This window comes from Podarcis gaigeae (genome assembly GCF_964106915.1).
Source record: "Podarcis gaigeae genome assembly, chromosome: 7".
Classification (NCBI taxonomy): domain Eukaryota; kingdom Metazoa; phylum Chordata; class Lepidosauria; order Squamata; family Lacertidae; genus Podarcis; species Podarcis gaigeae.
This window is the reverse complement of record NC_139683.1, coordinates 10,773,221-10,789,711: the sequence shown is the minus strand read 5'-3', so window position 1 is coordinate 10,789,711 and position 16,491 is coordinate 10,773,221. Positions and strand designations below refer to the sequence as shown.

The 16,491-nt window shown below is 44.6% G+C and overlaps 2 protein-coding genes across 6 annotated transcripts in view; both read left to right on the top strand.

Moving 5' to 3' along the window:
• The window catches only part of PHF20L1 (PHD finger protein 20 like 1), a 63,436-nt gene extending 56,082 nt beyond the window's left edge, over positions 1-7,354 (top strand). For all 5 annotated transcript variants that reach the window (XM_083749073.1, XM_083749070.1, XM_083749074.1 and 2 more), the window contains 2 exons: positions 3,652-3,817; positions 4,744-7,354. In XM_083749073.1, the coding sequence (XP_083605199.1) occupies positions 3,652-3,817; positions 4,744-4,886 (309 nt within the window). In that variant the 3' untranslated portion in view covers positions 4,887-7,354. The remainder of the gene's footprint in view (positions 1-3,651; positions 3,818-4,743) is intronic.
• Positions 7,355-13,749: 6,395 nt separating this feature from the next.
• Positions 13,750-16,491, top strand: part of TG (thyroglobulin) — a 179,549-nt gene continuing 176,807 nt past the window's right edge. Inside the window, exons 1-2 of the mRNA XM_083749557.1 lie at positions 13,750-13,852; positions 15,449-15,546. The gene's annotated coding sequence lies outside the window, so the exon portion shown is untranslated. The remainder of the gene's footprint in view (positions 13,853-15,448; positions 15,547-16,491) is intronic.

The window sequence follows — 16,491 nt, the reverse complement described above, 5'->3', positions numbered from 1 at the left end:
TCTTTACCTACCTTGGCCTTTGACACCTGAAATGCATAGTTTTAGGACCCACTCTGTTATTTTGATTGCATTTGCTTTTAAACTGATTTTAATTTTGCTTTTTAAGATTGCTGTAGCCCATCCCTGGGACCTTTTGGTGAGGGGAGGGTCAGAAGTTGAATTAACGATCACTGTAACAGTGATAACAATAGATAACGCTACAGAGATAAATTTTGGCTGGACGCACCAGAAAGCATTTCCTTGTCTATAGAAGCAGTTCAAGCAAAAGGAGTCACAGCCACATCTCCCTACCGCTTGCTCCCTTTGTGTCCCTCCCCCACTGCAGGTTGCCTCCATGACTTAACGCATAAAACTACATTATCCAGACTTGTTTCCTATTCACACTATGCCTCCCCACCCCCCATCCACTCAAGTAAGAGGAGTGAAATTCATTTCAAAATTTCTCTTCTGTTACTCGACAGTTACATTTCCAGCTTGGCATTTTAGGAACTCATGCTCAGTGTTTTGTTGTTTGTTTGTTTGTAGGCAGCAGCAGACATAATATCATGATTTTTTCTTTTCCTAAAAGATGTAGTTTCCACTTCCTTTCCTGCATTTTATTTCTCTTCCTGCTAAAACTTGCCCGTTTCACAGGCAGTTCCACAGTTGCTCGGTCTTCCATTTCAGCTTTTTTGCAAATCCATAGCTGTTTTTCAGCTGATGCTCTCCCCATAGTCCATGTGAGCAAGGACTGGCTCCCAGGCTCCAGTTTCCTGCCCATCCACCCAGTTGAAAGAGTACTAATGATGGTGTTGTTGTTTAGTCATGTCCGACTCTTCGTGACCCCATGGACCAGAGCACGCCAGGCACTCCTGTCTTCCACTGCCTCCCGCAGTTTGGTCAGACTCATGTTTGTAGCTTCAAGAACACTGTCCAACCATCTCGTCCTCTGTCGTCCCCTTCTCCTTGTGCCCTTAATCTTTCACAACATCAGGGTCTTTTCCAGGGAGTCTTCTCTTCTCATGAGATGGCCAAAGCATTGGAGCCTCAGCTTCAGGATCTGTCCTTCCAGTGAGCACTCAGGGCTAATTTCCTTAAGAATGGATGCATTTGATCTTCTTGCAGTCCATGGGACTCTCAAGAGTCTCCTCCAGCACCATAATTCAAAAGCATCAATTCTTCGGTGATCAGCCTTCTTTATGGTCCAGCTCTCACTTCCATACATCACTACTGGGAAAACCATAGCTTTAACTATACGGACCTTTGTTGGCAAGGTGATGTCTCTGCTTTTTAAGATGCTGTCTGGGTTTGCCATCACCTTTCTCCCAAGGAGCAGGCATCTTTTAATTTCGTGACTGCTGTCACCATCTGAAGTGATCATGGAGCCCAAGAAAGTAAAATCTCTCACTGCCTCCATTTCTTCCCCTTCTATTTGCCAGGAGGTGATGGGCCCAGTGGCCATGATCTTCGTTTTTTTGATGTTGAGCTTCAGACCATATTTTGCGCTCTCCTCTTTCACCCTAATTAAAAGGTCCTTTAATTCCTCCTCACTTTCTGCCATCAAGGTTGTGTCATCTGCATATCTGAAGTTGTTGATATTTCTTCCAGCAATCTTAATTCCGACTTGGGATTCATTCAGCCCAGCCTTTCGCATGATGAATTCTGCATATAAGTTAAATAAGCAGGGGGACAATATACAGCCTTGCCGTACTCCTTTCCCAATTTTGAACCAATCAGTTGTTCCATATGATGGTGTAATGTGTACTTAATCTATAATGCACCATTGGGGTTAAAAGTCTATGCCTTTACTAGCGACCTTTGCATTTGTGGTCATCTGCTATGGAGCCCTGTTCTGTGTGTGCTTGGTAGGTTGAGAGCGAACAACAGCTGAACCTTGACGTTCTACCTAGCACTTTTAATTTTCATTGTACTTCACCTGGTGTCTTGAATCAACAAAACCTGAAACTTGTTTATCTTTTTCTGTAACTGATCAACAGTGCATGGAGAGCTGTGTGGAGCGCAAAGATTTTTCTACACATATTACACCGCACAGATCATCCTCTAGAATAAAATAGCTTACTAGGGAAATGCTGAAGTCGCCCTTTGGGGTGCCTCAGGGTCAATTTTTATGGTAGCCCAAATCTCAGTTGTACGGGTGTATGTATATATCTCAATTTTAATTCATGAGCTATTGCTGCAATCTGCTCTGGTTGTATATTTTATCCTTCTGAACGCTGTTTTTATTGTGTTATGCGAGCTGGTCTTTGACCGTAATAAATTATCTATCTGCACATATTACAGTTATGTACCAGATGCACATAGCAGCACATGGACTGTACAGGAAATAATAATTATTATATTTGTACCTCACCCATCTGAATGGGTTGTCCTAGCCGTTCTGGGCAGCTTCCAGGAAATACAACAACACAATAAAACTTCAAGTATTGAAAACATTCCCAGACAGGGCTGCATTCAGATGGCTTCTAAAAGTTGTATAGCTGTTCAACTCCTTGACATATGACTAGAGGGCATTCCACAGGGAGGGCGCCACTGCCGAGAAGGCCCTCTGCCTGGTTCCCTGTAACCTCACTTCTCGCAGGGAGGGAACTGCCAGAAGGCCCTTGGCGCTGGACCTCAGTGTCTGGGCTGAATGATGGGGGTGGAGACACTCCTTCAGGTATACTGGGCCGAGGCCATTTAGGTCTTTAAAGGTCAGCACCAACATTTTGAATTTATGTTGTTGTTGTTTAGTCCTTTAGTCGTGTCCAACTCTTCGTGACCCCATGGACCAGAGCACACCAGGCACTCCTGTCTTCCACTGCCTCCCGCAGTTTGGTCAAGCTCATGTTGGTAGCTTCGAGAACACTGTCCAACCATCTCGTCCTCTGTCGTCCCCTTCTCTTCCACACAAACTCCCTTTGAAATGTGCAAAACATAAATGTTAGTTGCTAGCCTCCTTCTCTTTCTTTCTTTCTTTCTTTCTTCTCTCACCAAAATATCAATCTCTGACAAACAAACACTGGAAGTCTGTGCATACTCCCCATTGCCTTGTGAAATTTTTACCATAGATAGCTGGGCCGTTCCTTACAAATATGAGGTCTAGAAGTATGCCACTTAAATAATAATAATAATAATAATAATAATAATAATAATAATAAGCTGCTAGCCAGAGCTAACTCTTTAAGGTCCTGTTGATTTCACTGGGAAAATTCAAGCATGTGCTTAACTCTCACCAAAACTTTGAAAATCAGAGGTGCCCATAATCCATTTGCTGGATTGTGTCTTACATTTTTACTACCAGCATATTTTGCTGGACAACGTCAAGTGCATATTAACGAGGATATGATTTATAGTGTGTAGTGCTGCTTTACAGCCATTATTATAAGTTGTATTAACCTATACGGTAGTCGTATAGTCCTCAACAAATCACCTCCAATGCTCTCTTGTTATGCTGTGTCATTTAAGAGCAGCGGTTTTGTTTAATCTCACTCTTCAGCTACTGGGAAGCATCTTCAATCAGGCTGTATCTGTGGGCAGGTGTGGTGTAGAGACAGCCTTAAATTGTGACTATGCATTTTGCTAATTCCTCTCTCTCTCTCTCTCTCTCTCTCTCTCTCTCTCTCTCTCTCTCTCTCCCCACCACCCAATCTTTGTTTTGTGGATATCAAACAGAGGCATTTGGCTGAAGGGAACACTGTGTTTGTATTTAATGAAAAAAGAGGAGCCGAAGAACATGTGGACTCCCATCTTCAGTGGCAGCTAAACCTCCTCACCCACATAGAGAACGTACAGAACGAAGTTGCTAGCAGAATGGACCTTATCGAAAAGGAAGTGGATGGTAACTATCTTAAAGCAATAAGCGCATATATTGAAATTTGGAACCTGCCCCATTCCAAAGTTTCTGGAATGGTAACATGAAACTGGTGCGTAATGTGCAATGCAAGGTTCAGAATCATCACTTTTTGAGCAAACCTCTTATAATATTGTTGTTAATAATAATAATAATAATAATTTATACCCCTCCCATCTGACTGGGCTTCCCCAGCCACTCTGGGTGGCTCTCAAAATAATAATAATAATAATAATAATAATAATAATGCAGTAAAACATCAAACATTAAAACTTCCCTAAACAGGGCTGCCTTCAGATGTCTTCTAAAAGTCAGATAGATGTTTATTTCCTTGACATCTGATGGAAGGGTGTTCCACAGGGCGGGTGCCACTACTGAAAGGCCCTGTGCCTGGTTCCCTGTTCCCTGTAGCTTCACTTCTTCTAGTGAGGGAACTGCCAGAAGGCCCTCGGAGCTGGACCTAAGTGTCCGGGCTGAACGATGGGATGTATTCAGTTTGGTTGACAGCTGTAGGAATCATAGAATTGTAGAACTGTAGAGTTGGAAGGGACCCTGAGGATCATCTAGTCCAACCCCCTGCAATGCAGGAATATGCAGCTGTCCCTTACAGGAATCGAACCTGCAACCTTGGCATTATCAGCGCCATGCTCTAACCAACCGAGAATAGCTGAATGCCCTGTGTTTGTCCTTTTGCGATCTGTTCAGATTAAATGACACAATACAGTTAGTTGAAACCAGAAGTAGGTGCTTCCTATCTCCCCACAGCTGTCCCAGAGCGGAAAAGGGATCAGGCTTATTCTCAGAAAGCTGAGAAGCTTGGACACTCCCCGGTTTAGTGCGACTCCAGAACCAGGCCTAAATATTGCCGCATCTTGCTATCCCTAACTGTGCTTGTATCCCTTTTGTCTGTGCAGTTTTAGAAAGCTGGCTTGACTTCACCGGGGAATTGGAGCCGCCGGACCCCCTTGCACGGCTGCCTCAGCTCAAGCGCCGGATCAAGCAGCTCATATCTGACATGGGGAAAGTCCAGCAAATAGCAACCTTTTGTTCCGTATGACAAAGCAGAAGCTGAAAGGAATACGCAGATAGGCTCTTAACAATGGATTTCTTGCGCTTCTTCGCGAGACTGATGAAGGGGTGAAATACGAAAATAAAAAGACGCTTGAACACTATTCCTTTGTTCTGTGCTGGATGTCCTGTTATCCCGAAGGTCTTGAGAAAAGGGGGAAGAGGAGGAAAGCATCAAGGAAGGGGCACACGATATGGCCTGCCAGGATGTTCCTACAGGCCATGTCGGGGAAATCTTCAGACTGGTGTTTCCTTAAGGGGGAAAAAAAAATTAAGAAGCTGTGTTGGAGAAGGAATGAAAGCGCAACATTTTCTTTCAGTGTGGTAGTAGAGAAAGATTTGCACCCCCTGGCATCTTGAAGGATAGGTAAAATGGAGCCAATGCCTGTTTTTCCTGGTGCAACAAATATTACCCAGGAAAAAATGAAAATTACTAGCTTCCCTTTTTAAAAAAGAAAAAAAGAGAGACTGTTTTCTGTGGTGGCCTCTTCACAAATATTATTTTTTAAAGCTAAACCTTCCTTGCGGGGATCTTGCGCTCCTTGTTAGAAACAGGTATGGGGAGGGTAATTGTCAGAAGTGCCAAATAAAGTTTTCGAAAACCACTGAAATGGGAGGATGAGAGTCGTCTGCCGTGTGTTGCTCCCTTTTCCTCTTCCCCTGCTCCCTTAGCAGAGTCTTCCATAATGCCAGCCAGCAAACCATCCAATATTGTACTTAAATCATATTTGCGTTTAGCTGCAACAGTATTCAGGGCTACAGTGCATTTTTAAAAGAACTTTTTTTGTCCTGGACGACTGCTTAGCATTAGCTCTCTGAACTACTGTTGCTCCTCAGCTGGATTGAGGAATGACCAGAACATTCAGAATGCCAGCGGATGGGCCGTGAAATCGGGCCGTTTCCCGTGTTAACATGTTTTTAGATTTTGGGTAGCATCCAAGCAATGTGTCCCGCCAGTGCAAGAATTTCCATTTGTTGCAGCAAGACTTGCACCTGCCTCCTCTCCCCTGCATCGTCCCCAAATCTGCTCTGAAGGGTTGGGAATCCCTAGAACAGATTTAGAGGGGTGTGGTGAGAAGTGGGGGAGGCCTGCAGAAATCTTCACGCTGATGGGACCATGACTTGGTGCTGTTTTTGCAGACAACCCTTTGGGGGTCGGGAACAGCACAGAATGGAATTCCAACATCTGCGCAGGTGTCTCCCGATGGGATTCACTTGTGTTGCATGCCAAGGAGCTTGGAATGGGTCAGCTTGTACCGTTGTCATTTTTTCCAAATAAACATTTCCCACGCTTATTTTAACCCTGGAGCAGGGGTCGGCAACTTAAGGCCCGTGGGCCACAAGCGGCCCATGGGGGTCATTTAACCGCCGCTCGCTCAGTTGGCTCCCATGCGCCGCACTAAACCAGCGCAGAGCAGAGCGGGGACCGCCTTCCTCGATGCTATCTGGCTTCCCATTGGCTGCAGGAAGCTCCTGCAGCCAGTGGGAAGCTGTGCATGCCTCCTGTGCACCGGAAGGATGCCGGAAATAACATTTGCGCGTGCATGCGCACTCCAGCCCACTGCGGCATCTGCGGGACTGTGAACCAGCCCATGCCACAAAAACTTAGCCAACCCCTGCCCTGGAGTGACTTGCAGGATCACCCCCTATGAGTCAAAATCTGAGTGTTGGTAGCTGCCATTGTAGAGCGTATATGGCGAAAAACCTATTACTTGTACTGAGCGCCTCTAACGGAGAGCAACTTCGCTATCTGTTAGGGACGCTTAATTATGAGTTTGCAAAGCATTGTGAAACCAAAGTCAACCTAGTTGCTGTGCGGTTTTTGTTTTTCTTTTTATTGTTTCTGCACCGAGTCCAGAGCCTTCACTTCACTTCTGTTCATCTGCAATTTTGCTTTACCCTCTGCTACAATACACCTTTTATTATGTGTATATGTCTCTCTGTGTGTTGGTGTGATACGCACATACAGGCGCTCATATACATAATACAATCTAGAGACATATTTATATTGACAAGTCTAGTTTTATTGCAATGGACTAAGACCTTGGTGACAAAATACTTAAAACGTTGCCTTTTAACACGAGTTTCTAAAAGAGAGAAAGAGATGAAGAAGATGAAAATAATGTATGTACAGGTTTTGAAATTTGTAAAAAAGAAAGAGAAAATGAAATGCAAAATTTTAAAATATTGACTGTTCAGAAGAGGTTGTGTAACCAACGGCAGCACGATACTTGAACTCTTTACGCCTCCCTTGCAATTTCAGTGCTGGTGATATGTATAAAAGCATACGAGAACTGTATGACAGGCCATAAACTTGAAGTTCCCCCGGGATAAGAGTACAAGCCACTGTACATTTTTTTTTTTAAAAAAAAATGTATTTAAATTTGCAGATACACTGTTCTATATGTAAGGTACTGTATGTAAAGCTGTTTATTAAAATATTCTGCATACTCTGCATCCTTTCACTCTTCACGGCCTGCTTAACATTTTATTTTCAATTTACAGATCATCAGATTTGCCAAAGCCTTTCAGGAGGTTGAGAAATGTGCAGTTCGTGTGACAATTGCAATTTGCAGTACGGAATTGCCTTATGATGAGTCAGGCTAATGCTCTGTCTAGCCCAGTCATGTGACCTGCTTGATGGCAGATGGCTGGCAGCACTCAGCTGACCATGAGCCATGTTGCCGCTTACTAGGAAGGGGTGGGACAAGGTCATTGTGGTGCAAACACGTCAGATTGGCTCCACCAGTGTACTTCTCAGTTGCCTTGAAGCCATGGAGTGACCTCCTTGCTGAGGTTTACAGAAGTTCCTCCCTTGGATTTTAAAATCCATATACAGTGGTACCTCGGGTTACAGACGCTTCAGGTTACAGACTCCGCTAACCCAGAAATAGTACCTCGGGTTAAGAACTTTGCTTCAGGATGAGAACAGAAATCGTGCTCCGGCAGCGCAGCGGCAACGGGAGGCCCCATTAGCTAAAGTGGTGCTTCAGGTTAAGAACAGTTTCAGGTTAAGAACGGACCTCCAGAACGAATTAAGTTCTTAACTCGAGGCACCACTGTACCAAGAGACTTGGCTGAGTCTTGATGCCCACTCTTGCTTCTGCTATGTCTTAAGTGTATCTCACATTTTGGATAAGCTTTAAAATGTGTTCATGAAGCAATACTTAAAATGCTCTGCATGGCTTTCCTAGGCTAGGGCCTAGTCAAAGTGGGAAGGTCTTAATGACATGTTAGAGAAAATAGTTCGCTTTATTTATTTATTTATTTATTTATTCAGTCAGTTATTCATTCATCCGCCCCCAGCCATTCTGGGCGGCTCCCAACAGAATATTAAAAACACAATAAAACAGGGTTGGCCAACTCTCAAGAGACTGCGATCAGCTTCCAGAATTAAAAACTGGCAGTGGTCTACCCCTGCTTTTGAGGGGTTCAGCTCAAAATCATTGAGAAGTTTCGTTTTTGAGGGGGGTTAAAGGCAAGGGACACGGGTGGTCCTGTGGGTTAAACCACAGAGCCTAGGACTTGCCGATCAGAAGGTCAGCGGTTCAAATCCCCACGACGGGGTGAGCTCCTGTTGCTCGGTCCCTGCTCCTGCCAACCTAGCAGTTTGAAAGCACAAAGTGCAAGTAGATAAATAGGTACCACTCTGGCGGGAAGGTAAATGGCGTTTCCGTGCGCTGCTCTGGTTCACCAGAAGCAGCTTAGTCATGCTGGCCACATGACCCGGAAGCTGTACACCAGCTCCCTCGGCCAATAAAGCGAGATGAGCGCCGCAACCCCAGAGTCTGCCACGACTGGACCTAATGGTCAGGGGCCCCTTTACCTTTAAAGGCAAGGGATGAAGAGGTAAAGTCAGTCACAAAAAGATTGCTATGGTTCGAAAAAGCACCACAGAAAAAGCTCTGTCTTCCCTTCCAGAGATCATACAACCATGGAGGGGGAGATGGGGCAGGAGTCAGTTTTAGCAACACTAAGGAAAGGGAGCCAGGGATTGACCGCAATCTACCAAAACCTCGCGGGGATCTACCAGGAGATCGTGATCGACTTGTTGGACATCCCTGCAATAAAACATCAAACATTAAAAACTCCCCTAAACAGGGTTGCCTTCAGATGTCTTCTAAAAGTCAGGTAGTTGTTTATTTCCTTGACATCTGATGGGAGGGGGTTCCATAGGTAGGTACCACTACCGAGAAGGCCCTCTGCCTGGTTCCCTGTAACTTCGCTTCTCGCAGTTAGGGCATCACCAGAAGACCCTCAGAGGACAGTGTCCGGGGTGGGGTGAGGTCAAGACGCTCCTTCAGGTATACTGGGCCAAGGCCATTGAGGGCTTTAATGGTCAGCACTAGCACTTTGAATTGTGCTCAGAAACGTATTGGGACCCAATGTAGGACTTTCACCAGTCTAGCTGCCACATTCTGGATTAAAAAGGCTCCAGATGCAGTCATCAACATCTCCAGGTGGAGATGGAGCAAGCTTCCTATCTGAAACACTAGAGAGCCACTAGGTAAAGGTAAAGGGACCCCTGACCATTAGGTCCAGTCGTGACCGACTCTGGGGTTGTGGCGCTCATCTTGCTTTACTGGCCGAGGGAGCTGGCGTACAACTTCCGGGTCATGTGGCCAGCATGACTAAGCTGCTTCTGGTGAACCAGAGCAGCGCACGGAAACGCCGTTTACCTTCCCGTCAGAGTGGTACCTATTTATCTACTTGCACTTTGACGTGCTTTCGAATTGCTAGGTTGGCAGGAGCAGGGACCGAGCAATGGGAGCTCACCCCGTCATGGGGATTCGAACCGCCGACGTTCTGATCGGCAAGTCCTAGGCTCTGTGGTTTAACCCACAGCGCCACCCGCGTCCCTCAAGAGAGCCACTACCAGCTTGCATTAAGTAACACTGAACTAGATGGGCCAGTGGTCTGACTCAATATATAAAGCAGCAGCTTAAAGCCAGGGAAATCCATTATCTGTAGTTGCAGGAAAATACTAGGACAGTTTCCACCAGAACCATGTCATTGTTCTGAGTTTCCCTACACCTGGGTTTTCCCCTTGTCATGTGAATATGAAACCTGATGTGTGTCTTGGTCTGGGAAATATTAAACCAGAGCTTTCTCAAGTGACACACTTTTCAGACATGCATCATTTCGCGACACAGTAATTCACTTTTACTAGCAAACCAGAGGTTAAACTAGCCCCCTTTCCAGCTCCGGGAGAAGATCGGACAACACACTTACACACTAGTGTCACAGCACACAATTTGGAAAGCTCTGTGTTAAGCTAACAGTGGGAGCAGGATCAGTGCACATTCCACACACAAGGACCCATGGCCATCTTGCAAGGATTGCAAGTTCCGTGGGCCCTGGATCTCTATTGTACTAACTATTCAGTAATGGAAGCCACAAAGATGCAATTGGCACATGGTCTTTCGTTCTGAATTATTGGGATTGTGCTCCTGGATCCAAAGGTAAAGGTAAAGGGACCCCTGACCGTTAGGTCCAGTCGTGACCGACTCTGGGGTTGCGGCGCTCATCTTGCTTTATTGGCCAAGGGAGCCGGCATACAGCTTCTGGGTCATGTGGCCAGCATGACTAAGCCGCTTCTGGCAAACCAGAGCAGCGCACAGAAACGCCGTTTACCTTCCCGTCGGAGCGGTACATATTTATCTACTTGCACATGACGTGCTTTCGAACTGCTAGGTTGGCAGGAGCAGGGACTGAGCAACGGGAGCTCACCCCGTTGTGGGGATTCGAACCGCCGACCTTCTGATTGGCAAGTCCTAGGCTCTGTGGTTTAACCCATATGGCAGTTGTATGCATTGTGTTGTTACCCGTTCTCATTTTTTGCTGATTCATTTGAGTCCTGTGACCCCTGCGCTTTTCGCATGTGATGCTTCTCCAGATCTGTCCTTTTTTCCTAAGTGGCTGGGGGGGGGCACTCAAGTTGCTTGGAGGGAAACCAAGGAAGAAATCTCAGGTGGGAGTGGGCCAACTCAATGGCCCTTGTGAAACAAAATTTGCGTCATTAGCCCACTTTAGTGCCCAGTCTTCCACTTCGTAGCTGAAGGTATCTTGGCAGCATCAGCTATTAAAGCTTGGTCCAAAAGATGGGCTGAGCGAGATCCTTCTACCTGCTCAGAGGGGCTCAGTCTTACTGTCCCCCACAATGGGGCCCTTACTTCTCATCACTCTGCTTTGCTTTGTTAATACGGCATCTGCCGACCTCTTTGGTAAGTGACGCTTCCCTCTTCTTTGCTTACAGGTGTCTCTTGATTTTAGAAAAAATAGGAATGCAGGCTATGCCTTTCCCTATTCAAAAGCTGGACTGGTGGATGGGCGACTTGTGTTTGGCTGGTGGCGAGAGCTTGGTTTGAATCCCCCAGTGCTAATTATTATTATTATTATTATTATTATTATTATTATTATTATTATTATTAATTTATACCCCGCCCATCTGGCTGGGTTCCCCAGCCACTCTGGGCGGCTTCCAACAAAACACTAAAATACAATAACCTATTAAACATTTAAAGCTTCCCTAAACAGGGCTGCCTTTAGATGTCTTCTAAACGTTTGGTAGTTATTTTTCTCTTTGACATCTGATGGGAGGGCATTCCACAGGGCGGGTGCCACTACCGAGAAGGCCCTCTGCCTGGTTCCCTGTAACTAGGCTTCTCGTAGTGAGGGAACCACCAGAAGGCCCTTGGCGCTAGATGTCAGTGTCCGGGCAGAACGATGGGGGTGGAGACGCTCCTTCAGGTATACTGGGCCGAGGCTGTTTAGGGCTTTAAAGCACCAACACTTTGAATTGTGCTCGGAAATGTAATGGGAGCCAGTGTAGGTCTTTCAAGACCTGTGTTATGTGGTCTCGGTGGCTGCTCCCAGTCACCAGTCTAGCTGCCGCATTCTGGATTAGTTGTAGTTTCTAAGAATGCCTTTTAGCTGAAAATATGGAATTTGTGCATTAACAACAAATTAAATGTGATGTAGGCATGAGCGTCACTTCAAACACCCGGATGTTATAGGTTTTGTGTTTGAATTAAAAGTACAGAGATATAATAAGAAATCAGTTGAATCAAAAATTTAAAAAGGAGTGGAAATGTTTTGATGAATATATGGCAAAATATTGCTCAAAAAAAAAAAAAAGATATGCTAGTATGCCTAGATTAAAATGTGAAGTACTGGATGGAAAAATTTAGTAAGGAAAGTTAAGAATATATAGATGATTTGAGAAGGTTGTAGAATGCAAAGATTATTGTAAATTGTATAATGTGGAGGAAATCGAGAGGGGATGGAGGGAAGTGGGAGGAAGGAGAAAAGAATAATATGTGGATTGAGGAAACAGAAATGTAAATGTATGGGGGGATGGCGAGGAAATGGCGTCGGCTTTGGTATATTTGTATTGTTATGTAATATGTGAATACCAATTAAAAAAGAAGTACAGAGATAGCAAAAGCCGTTTTAAGTATGCACTTGTAGAAAAGGATATTAGATTTGAAGATTGCCAAGAAGCTGCTACTGTGAGCCCAAGTTCTTTGGGAAAGGGTAGAAAGTAAGTACACTTAACCTACATTTTCCTAATTATTTGTGTACTGTTGTACACCAAGAACTGCATCAATTGCATGCATACTTGCAGTTTCACACTGATGAGAATTGTAGGGTTGCAAGAGACCACATGGGTCGCCTAATCCAGTGCAGGAATGGCAGCTAAAGAATCCTTGACAGATGGCCACCCAACCTGTTTAAAAACCTCCAGTGAAGGAGAGTCCACAACCTCTCAAGGGAGTTCATTCCACTGTCAAACAGCTCTTACTCTCGGAAAGTTTTTCCTGATGTTTAGTTAGAATCTCCTTTATTGCATCTTGATGCCATTGGTTCGATCCTACCCTCCAGGGCAGGAGAAAACAAGCCTGCTCCAACTTCCACGTGATCGTAACAATACTACTACTACTACTACCACTAATAATAATAATAATAAAATAAAATAAATTATTTATACCCCGACCTCCCCGAGCTCAGGGTGACTAACAACCGATATAAAAACAAATGGATTGAAATACAACTTAAAAAAATATACAACATTAAAACATTAAAATGCAGCCTCTTTTCAATGGAAACTCAAATCAAAAACTTTTGGGGGGGATGAAAACGTCAAATCTTCACCAAGCCTAACTATCCAGACTGGTCCTACATGGGCCAGAAAAAAAGCCAGGGAAGTCCCCAAATAGGAGTTCCATTACAGGAGGAGAAAGGAACGTAGGAGTCAAAAATGGGTCAACGTTTGCAGGAATTGTAATGTCGCCATTACAAAAGTCCACGGATGCAGAGGACAATGTATTTTGAGAAATGGAATGGCCAGATGGACTTGCTACTGCTGTTGGTCCACTCTTCCAGGAAAGGCAGAAGGAAAGGTTAGGACTGGAACAGGTACAGCAAAGATGAAGAACCTGTGATCATCAATGTCACAGGTTCATGTGTCATCCATGCAGCAGTCAATGGTCAAGGATGATGAGAACTGTGGTCCGACAACATCTGAACAGCCACAGGTTCTCAATCCCTGTCTTTTGAAGGCTTAGAAACCATGTCCTTTTTGAGATAAGGTCATCCTTCAACCGGCCATAGGAGCAAGATGTGGAAAACTGGTCCACCAGATGTTGCTGGGAGTCCAACTCCCAACACCCCCAATTACTGGCCATGCTGACTGGGGTTGATGGCGTTTGGTGTGCACCAAAATCTGGAGAGCCACAGGTTTCCCATTCCTGCTGTAGGATGGTGGGCAAAAGGTGTAACAGCTCTATCGGAAAGAAGTTGGGATCAGCTGCCCCAATAATTGTGCACATTCTTCCTGCATTCAGAGTACCAGGCAGAAAGCCAACCTCTTCGCCCATGTGAGCTTCGAAGGGCAAAGGCCTTTCAAGAAGGTGAAGACTATGTCCCTCAGTGCTTGGAAGATGGCCGGTTCAGGTAATGAGCTTATAGTATGATGAGACGTTTCAGGCAGGAAGACAATGATGCTGAATCCCAATATAAGGGCGTTAAGATGAACAATAGTACCTGGCTAGTCTTACCAAGGTCTGATGAAGATCAGGTTGTGGTGACATAGAGGCAGAATGTTTCACTGACAGCCTTGGTGTTGTAGAACACTCTCCCTCCTGAAATATGAGATGTCCCATCTGTATTGGCATTCTGCTGGCATTTGAAGATGCACCTGTTTACATATGTACATAGGTGTTCCCTTGATCACTCTACCTGAGTCTCTTGCCTTAATCACTGTGCTCTTTTAATGAGAGTGTTTTACTGTATGTTTTGATTATGGGTGCTTATATGTTAATGATTTTACATTATTATTTTATTGTATTTCTGTTTTAATAACTGCACATTTTTAATTACCGTTGTGCAATTGGTTTTTATATTTTGCAAGCTGCTTAGAAGTCTATTTTGGCATTGAGCAGTATATAAATGAATGAATGAATGGAATGCAAAGAATGAAGACTAAACCTCCTGCGTTCGAATCATGCGCTCTGCCACTGACCCATGGCCCCATTTCCCAGCCTAGCATGCCAAGGTTTATCACCTAGGCCTGGTGCACATGAACAGAAGAAAGGTGGTAGAATCCTCATCCTGAGACTGGTAGGAGATGCCATTTTTAATAAAAGAGTTCTGTAGTAAAATAAAATCCCAATAGTAATGTTTCTCCAGTCATACCAGGGAGAGAGGTTTTATCCAGGCTTCCTTCTTGCTATGCTAGATCCCTACATGTGACGAGCCTTGCATTTTTACATTCGAAAACATGATTCCCCGCCGCCTGCATTGCAAAGTGGTGCAGCCTATTCTACCACTTTAAGAACTCTACCACATACAGGGACTCTACCACATAGTTGGCACCCGCTGCCTTGTTTTCCTCAGCCCCTCTTACATTTGTCCCTAGGGTGCAGGAGGGTTTCACTAAGGCTGTAGTGTGGCCAGGTAATTTTTTTGAAGGTGTTTGATCATCACCACCATAATTTATTATTAAACCACAGAGCCTAGGATTTGCCGATCAGAAGGTTGGCGGTTTGAATCCCCGCGACAGGGTGAGCTCCCGTTGTTTGGTCCCTGCTCCTGCCAACCTAGCAGTTCAAAAGCACATCAAAGTGCAAGTAGATAAATAGGTACCACTCCGGCGGGAAGGTCAACAGCGTTTCCGTGCACTGCTCTGGTTCGCCAGAAGCGGCTTAGTCATGCTGGCCACATGACCCGGAAGCTGCACGCCAGCTCCCTCGGCCAATAAAGAGAGATGAGCGCCGCAACCCCAGAGTTGGTCACGACTGGACCTAATGATCAGGGGTCCCTTTACCTTTACACCGTGCCTATCTGGCTGGGTTTCCCCAGCTACTCTGGGCGGCATCCAACAGAATATTAAACAGAATAAGACTTCAAACATTAAAAACATTCCTAAACTTCAAACATTAAAAACTTGGTGACAGCTCTTGGGCTCATCTACAGTGATGAAGCTTGAGAACCTCTGATCGGCAGCTATTACTGCCTGGTGACACTGGAAATCTATCATTTGTCCACCAGGAACATCCAGTGCAAGAAGAAAGATACTTCCTGCTGGTGTGTAGATGGCAATGGAGCTGAAATAGCAGGGAGCAAGCAGACCAGATCCTCAGTAGCTTGTGAGTAAACCATGCAAGGTTTAATTCTCTTTATTGCCACGAGTGCCTGGCTGGGCTTGTCTTCTGCCACACCAAGAGTGATGCAAAGGGCATTCTTGGCTGGTTGAGCTCAGATATGGGGAAAAAGGCTTCCTGTTTGAAGTCCAAATGGGACAGGGGGCACTTTTGTCCAAAAAAGGGGCAATCCTAGATAAATCCTAGGTAAAACCTTATCTAGAATATATAGTTTACTGCTTGAGTGGTATACAAAAGACGAAGAAGTAAAGAAATCAATGATAAAAAGGGCGATCGATATTGGGCACAATATTGAATTGGAAAAGTGGGAAAGACTATGGAAGGAGGGTTTGAGATTTACAGGCTGTATGGCTCTAAAGGAAAACCTGCTAAAAATGATGTATAGATGGCCCTTGACGCCAGTAAAATTAGCTAAAATGTATAGAAAAAAAGAAAGAAAATGTTGGAAATGTAAAAAGGTAGACAGGGATTATTTCCATATGTGGTGGACCTGTGACAAGGTTAAAAAAAATTGGGAATCAATTTATAATGAATTCAAAAAAATATTTAGGTATACCTTCCCCAAAAGACCGGAAGCGTGTCTATTAGGCTTAATAGGAACAGAAATTAAAATGCGAGACCAAAATCTGTTTATGTATGCTACGGCTGCTGCAAGAACCCTCCTGGGCCAAAGATGGAAAATACAAGACATACCAACTACCCAGGAGTGGCAGGTGAAGCTGACAGAATATGCAGAACTCGCCAAATTGTCAGGGAGGATCCGGGACCAGGAAGATCAAAGATACCAAAATAATTGGAGTAAATTTATTGAATATTTAAAGAAGAATTGTAAAGAGGTTAAGACACTAGCAGGATTGACATAATACCTCCAATGTATAATAGTATTATTATGAGAATGATGTTCGCAATAGAAAGGGGTTAAATATACCA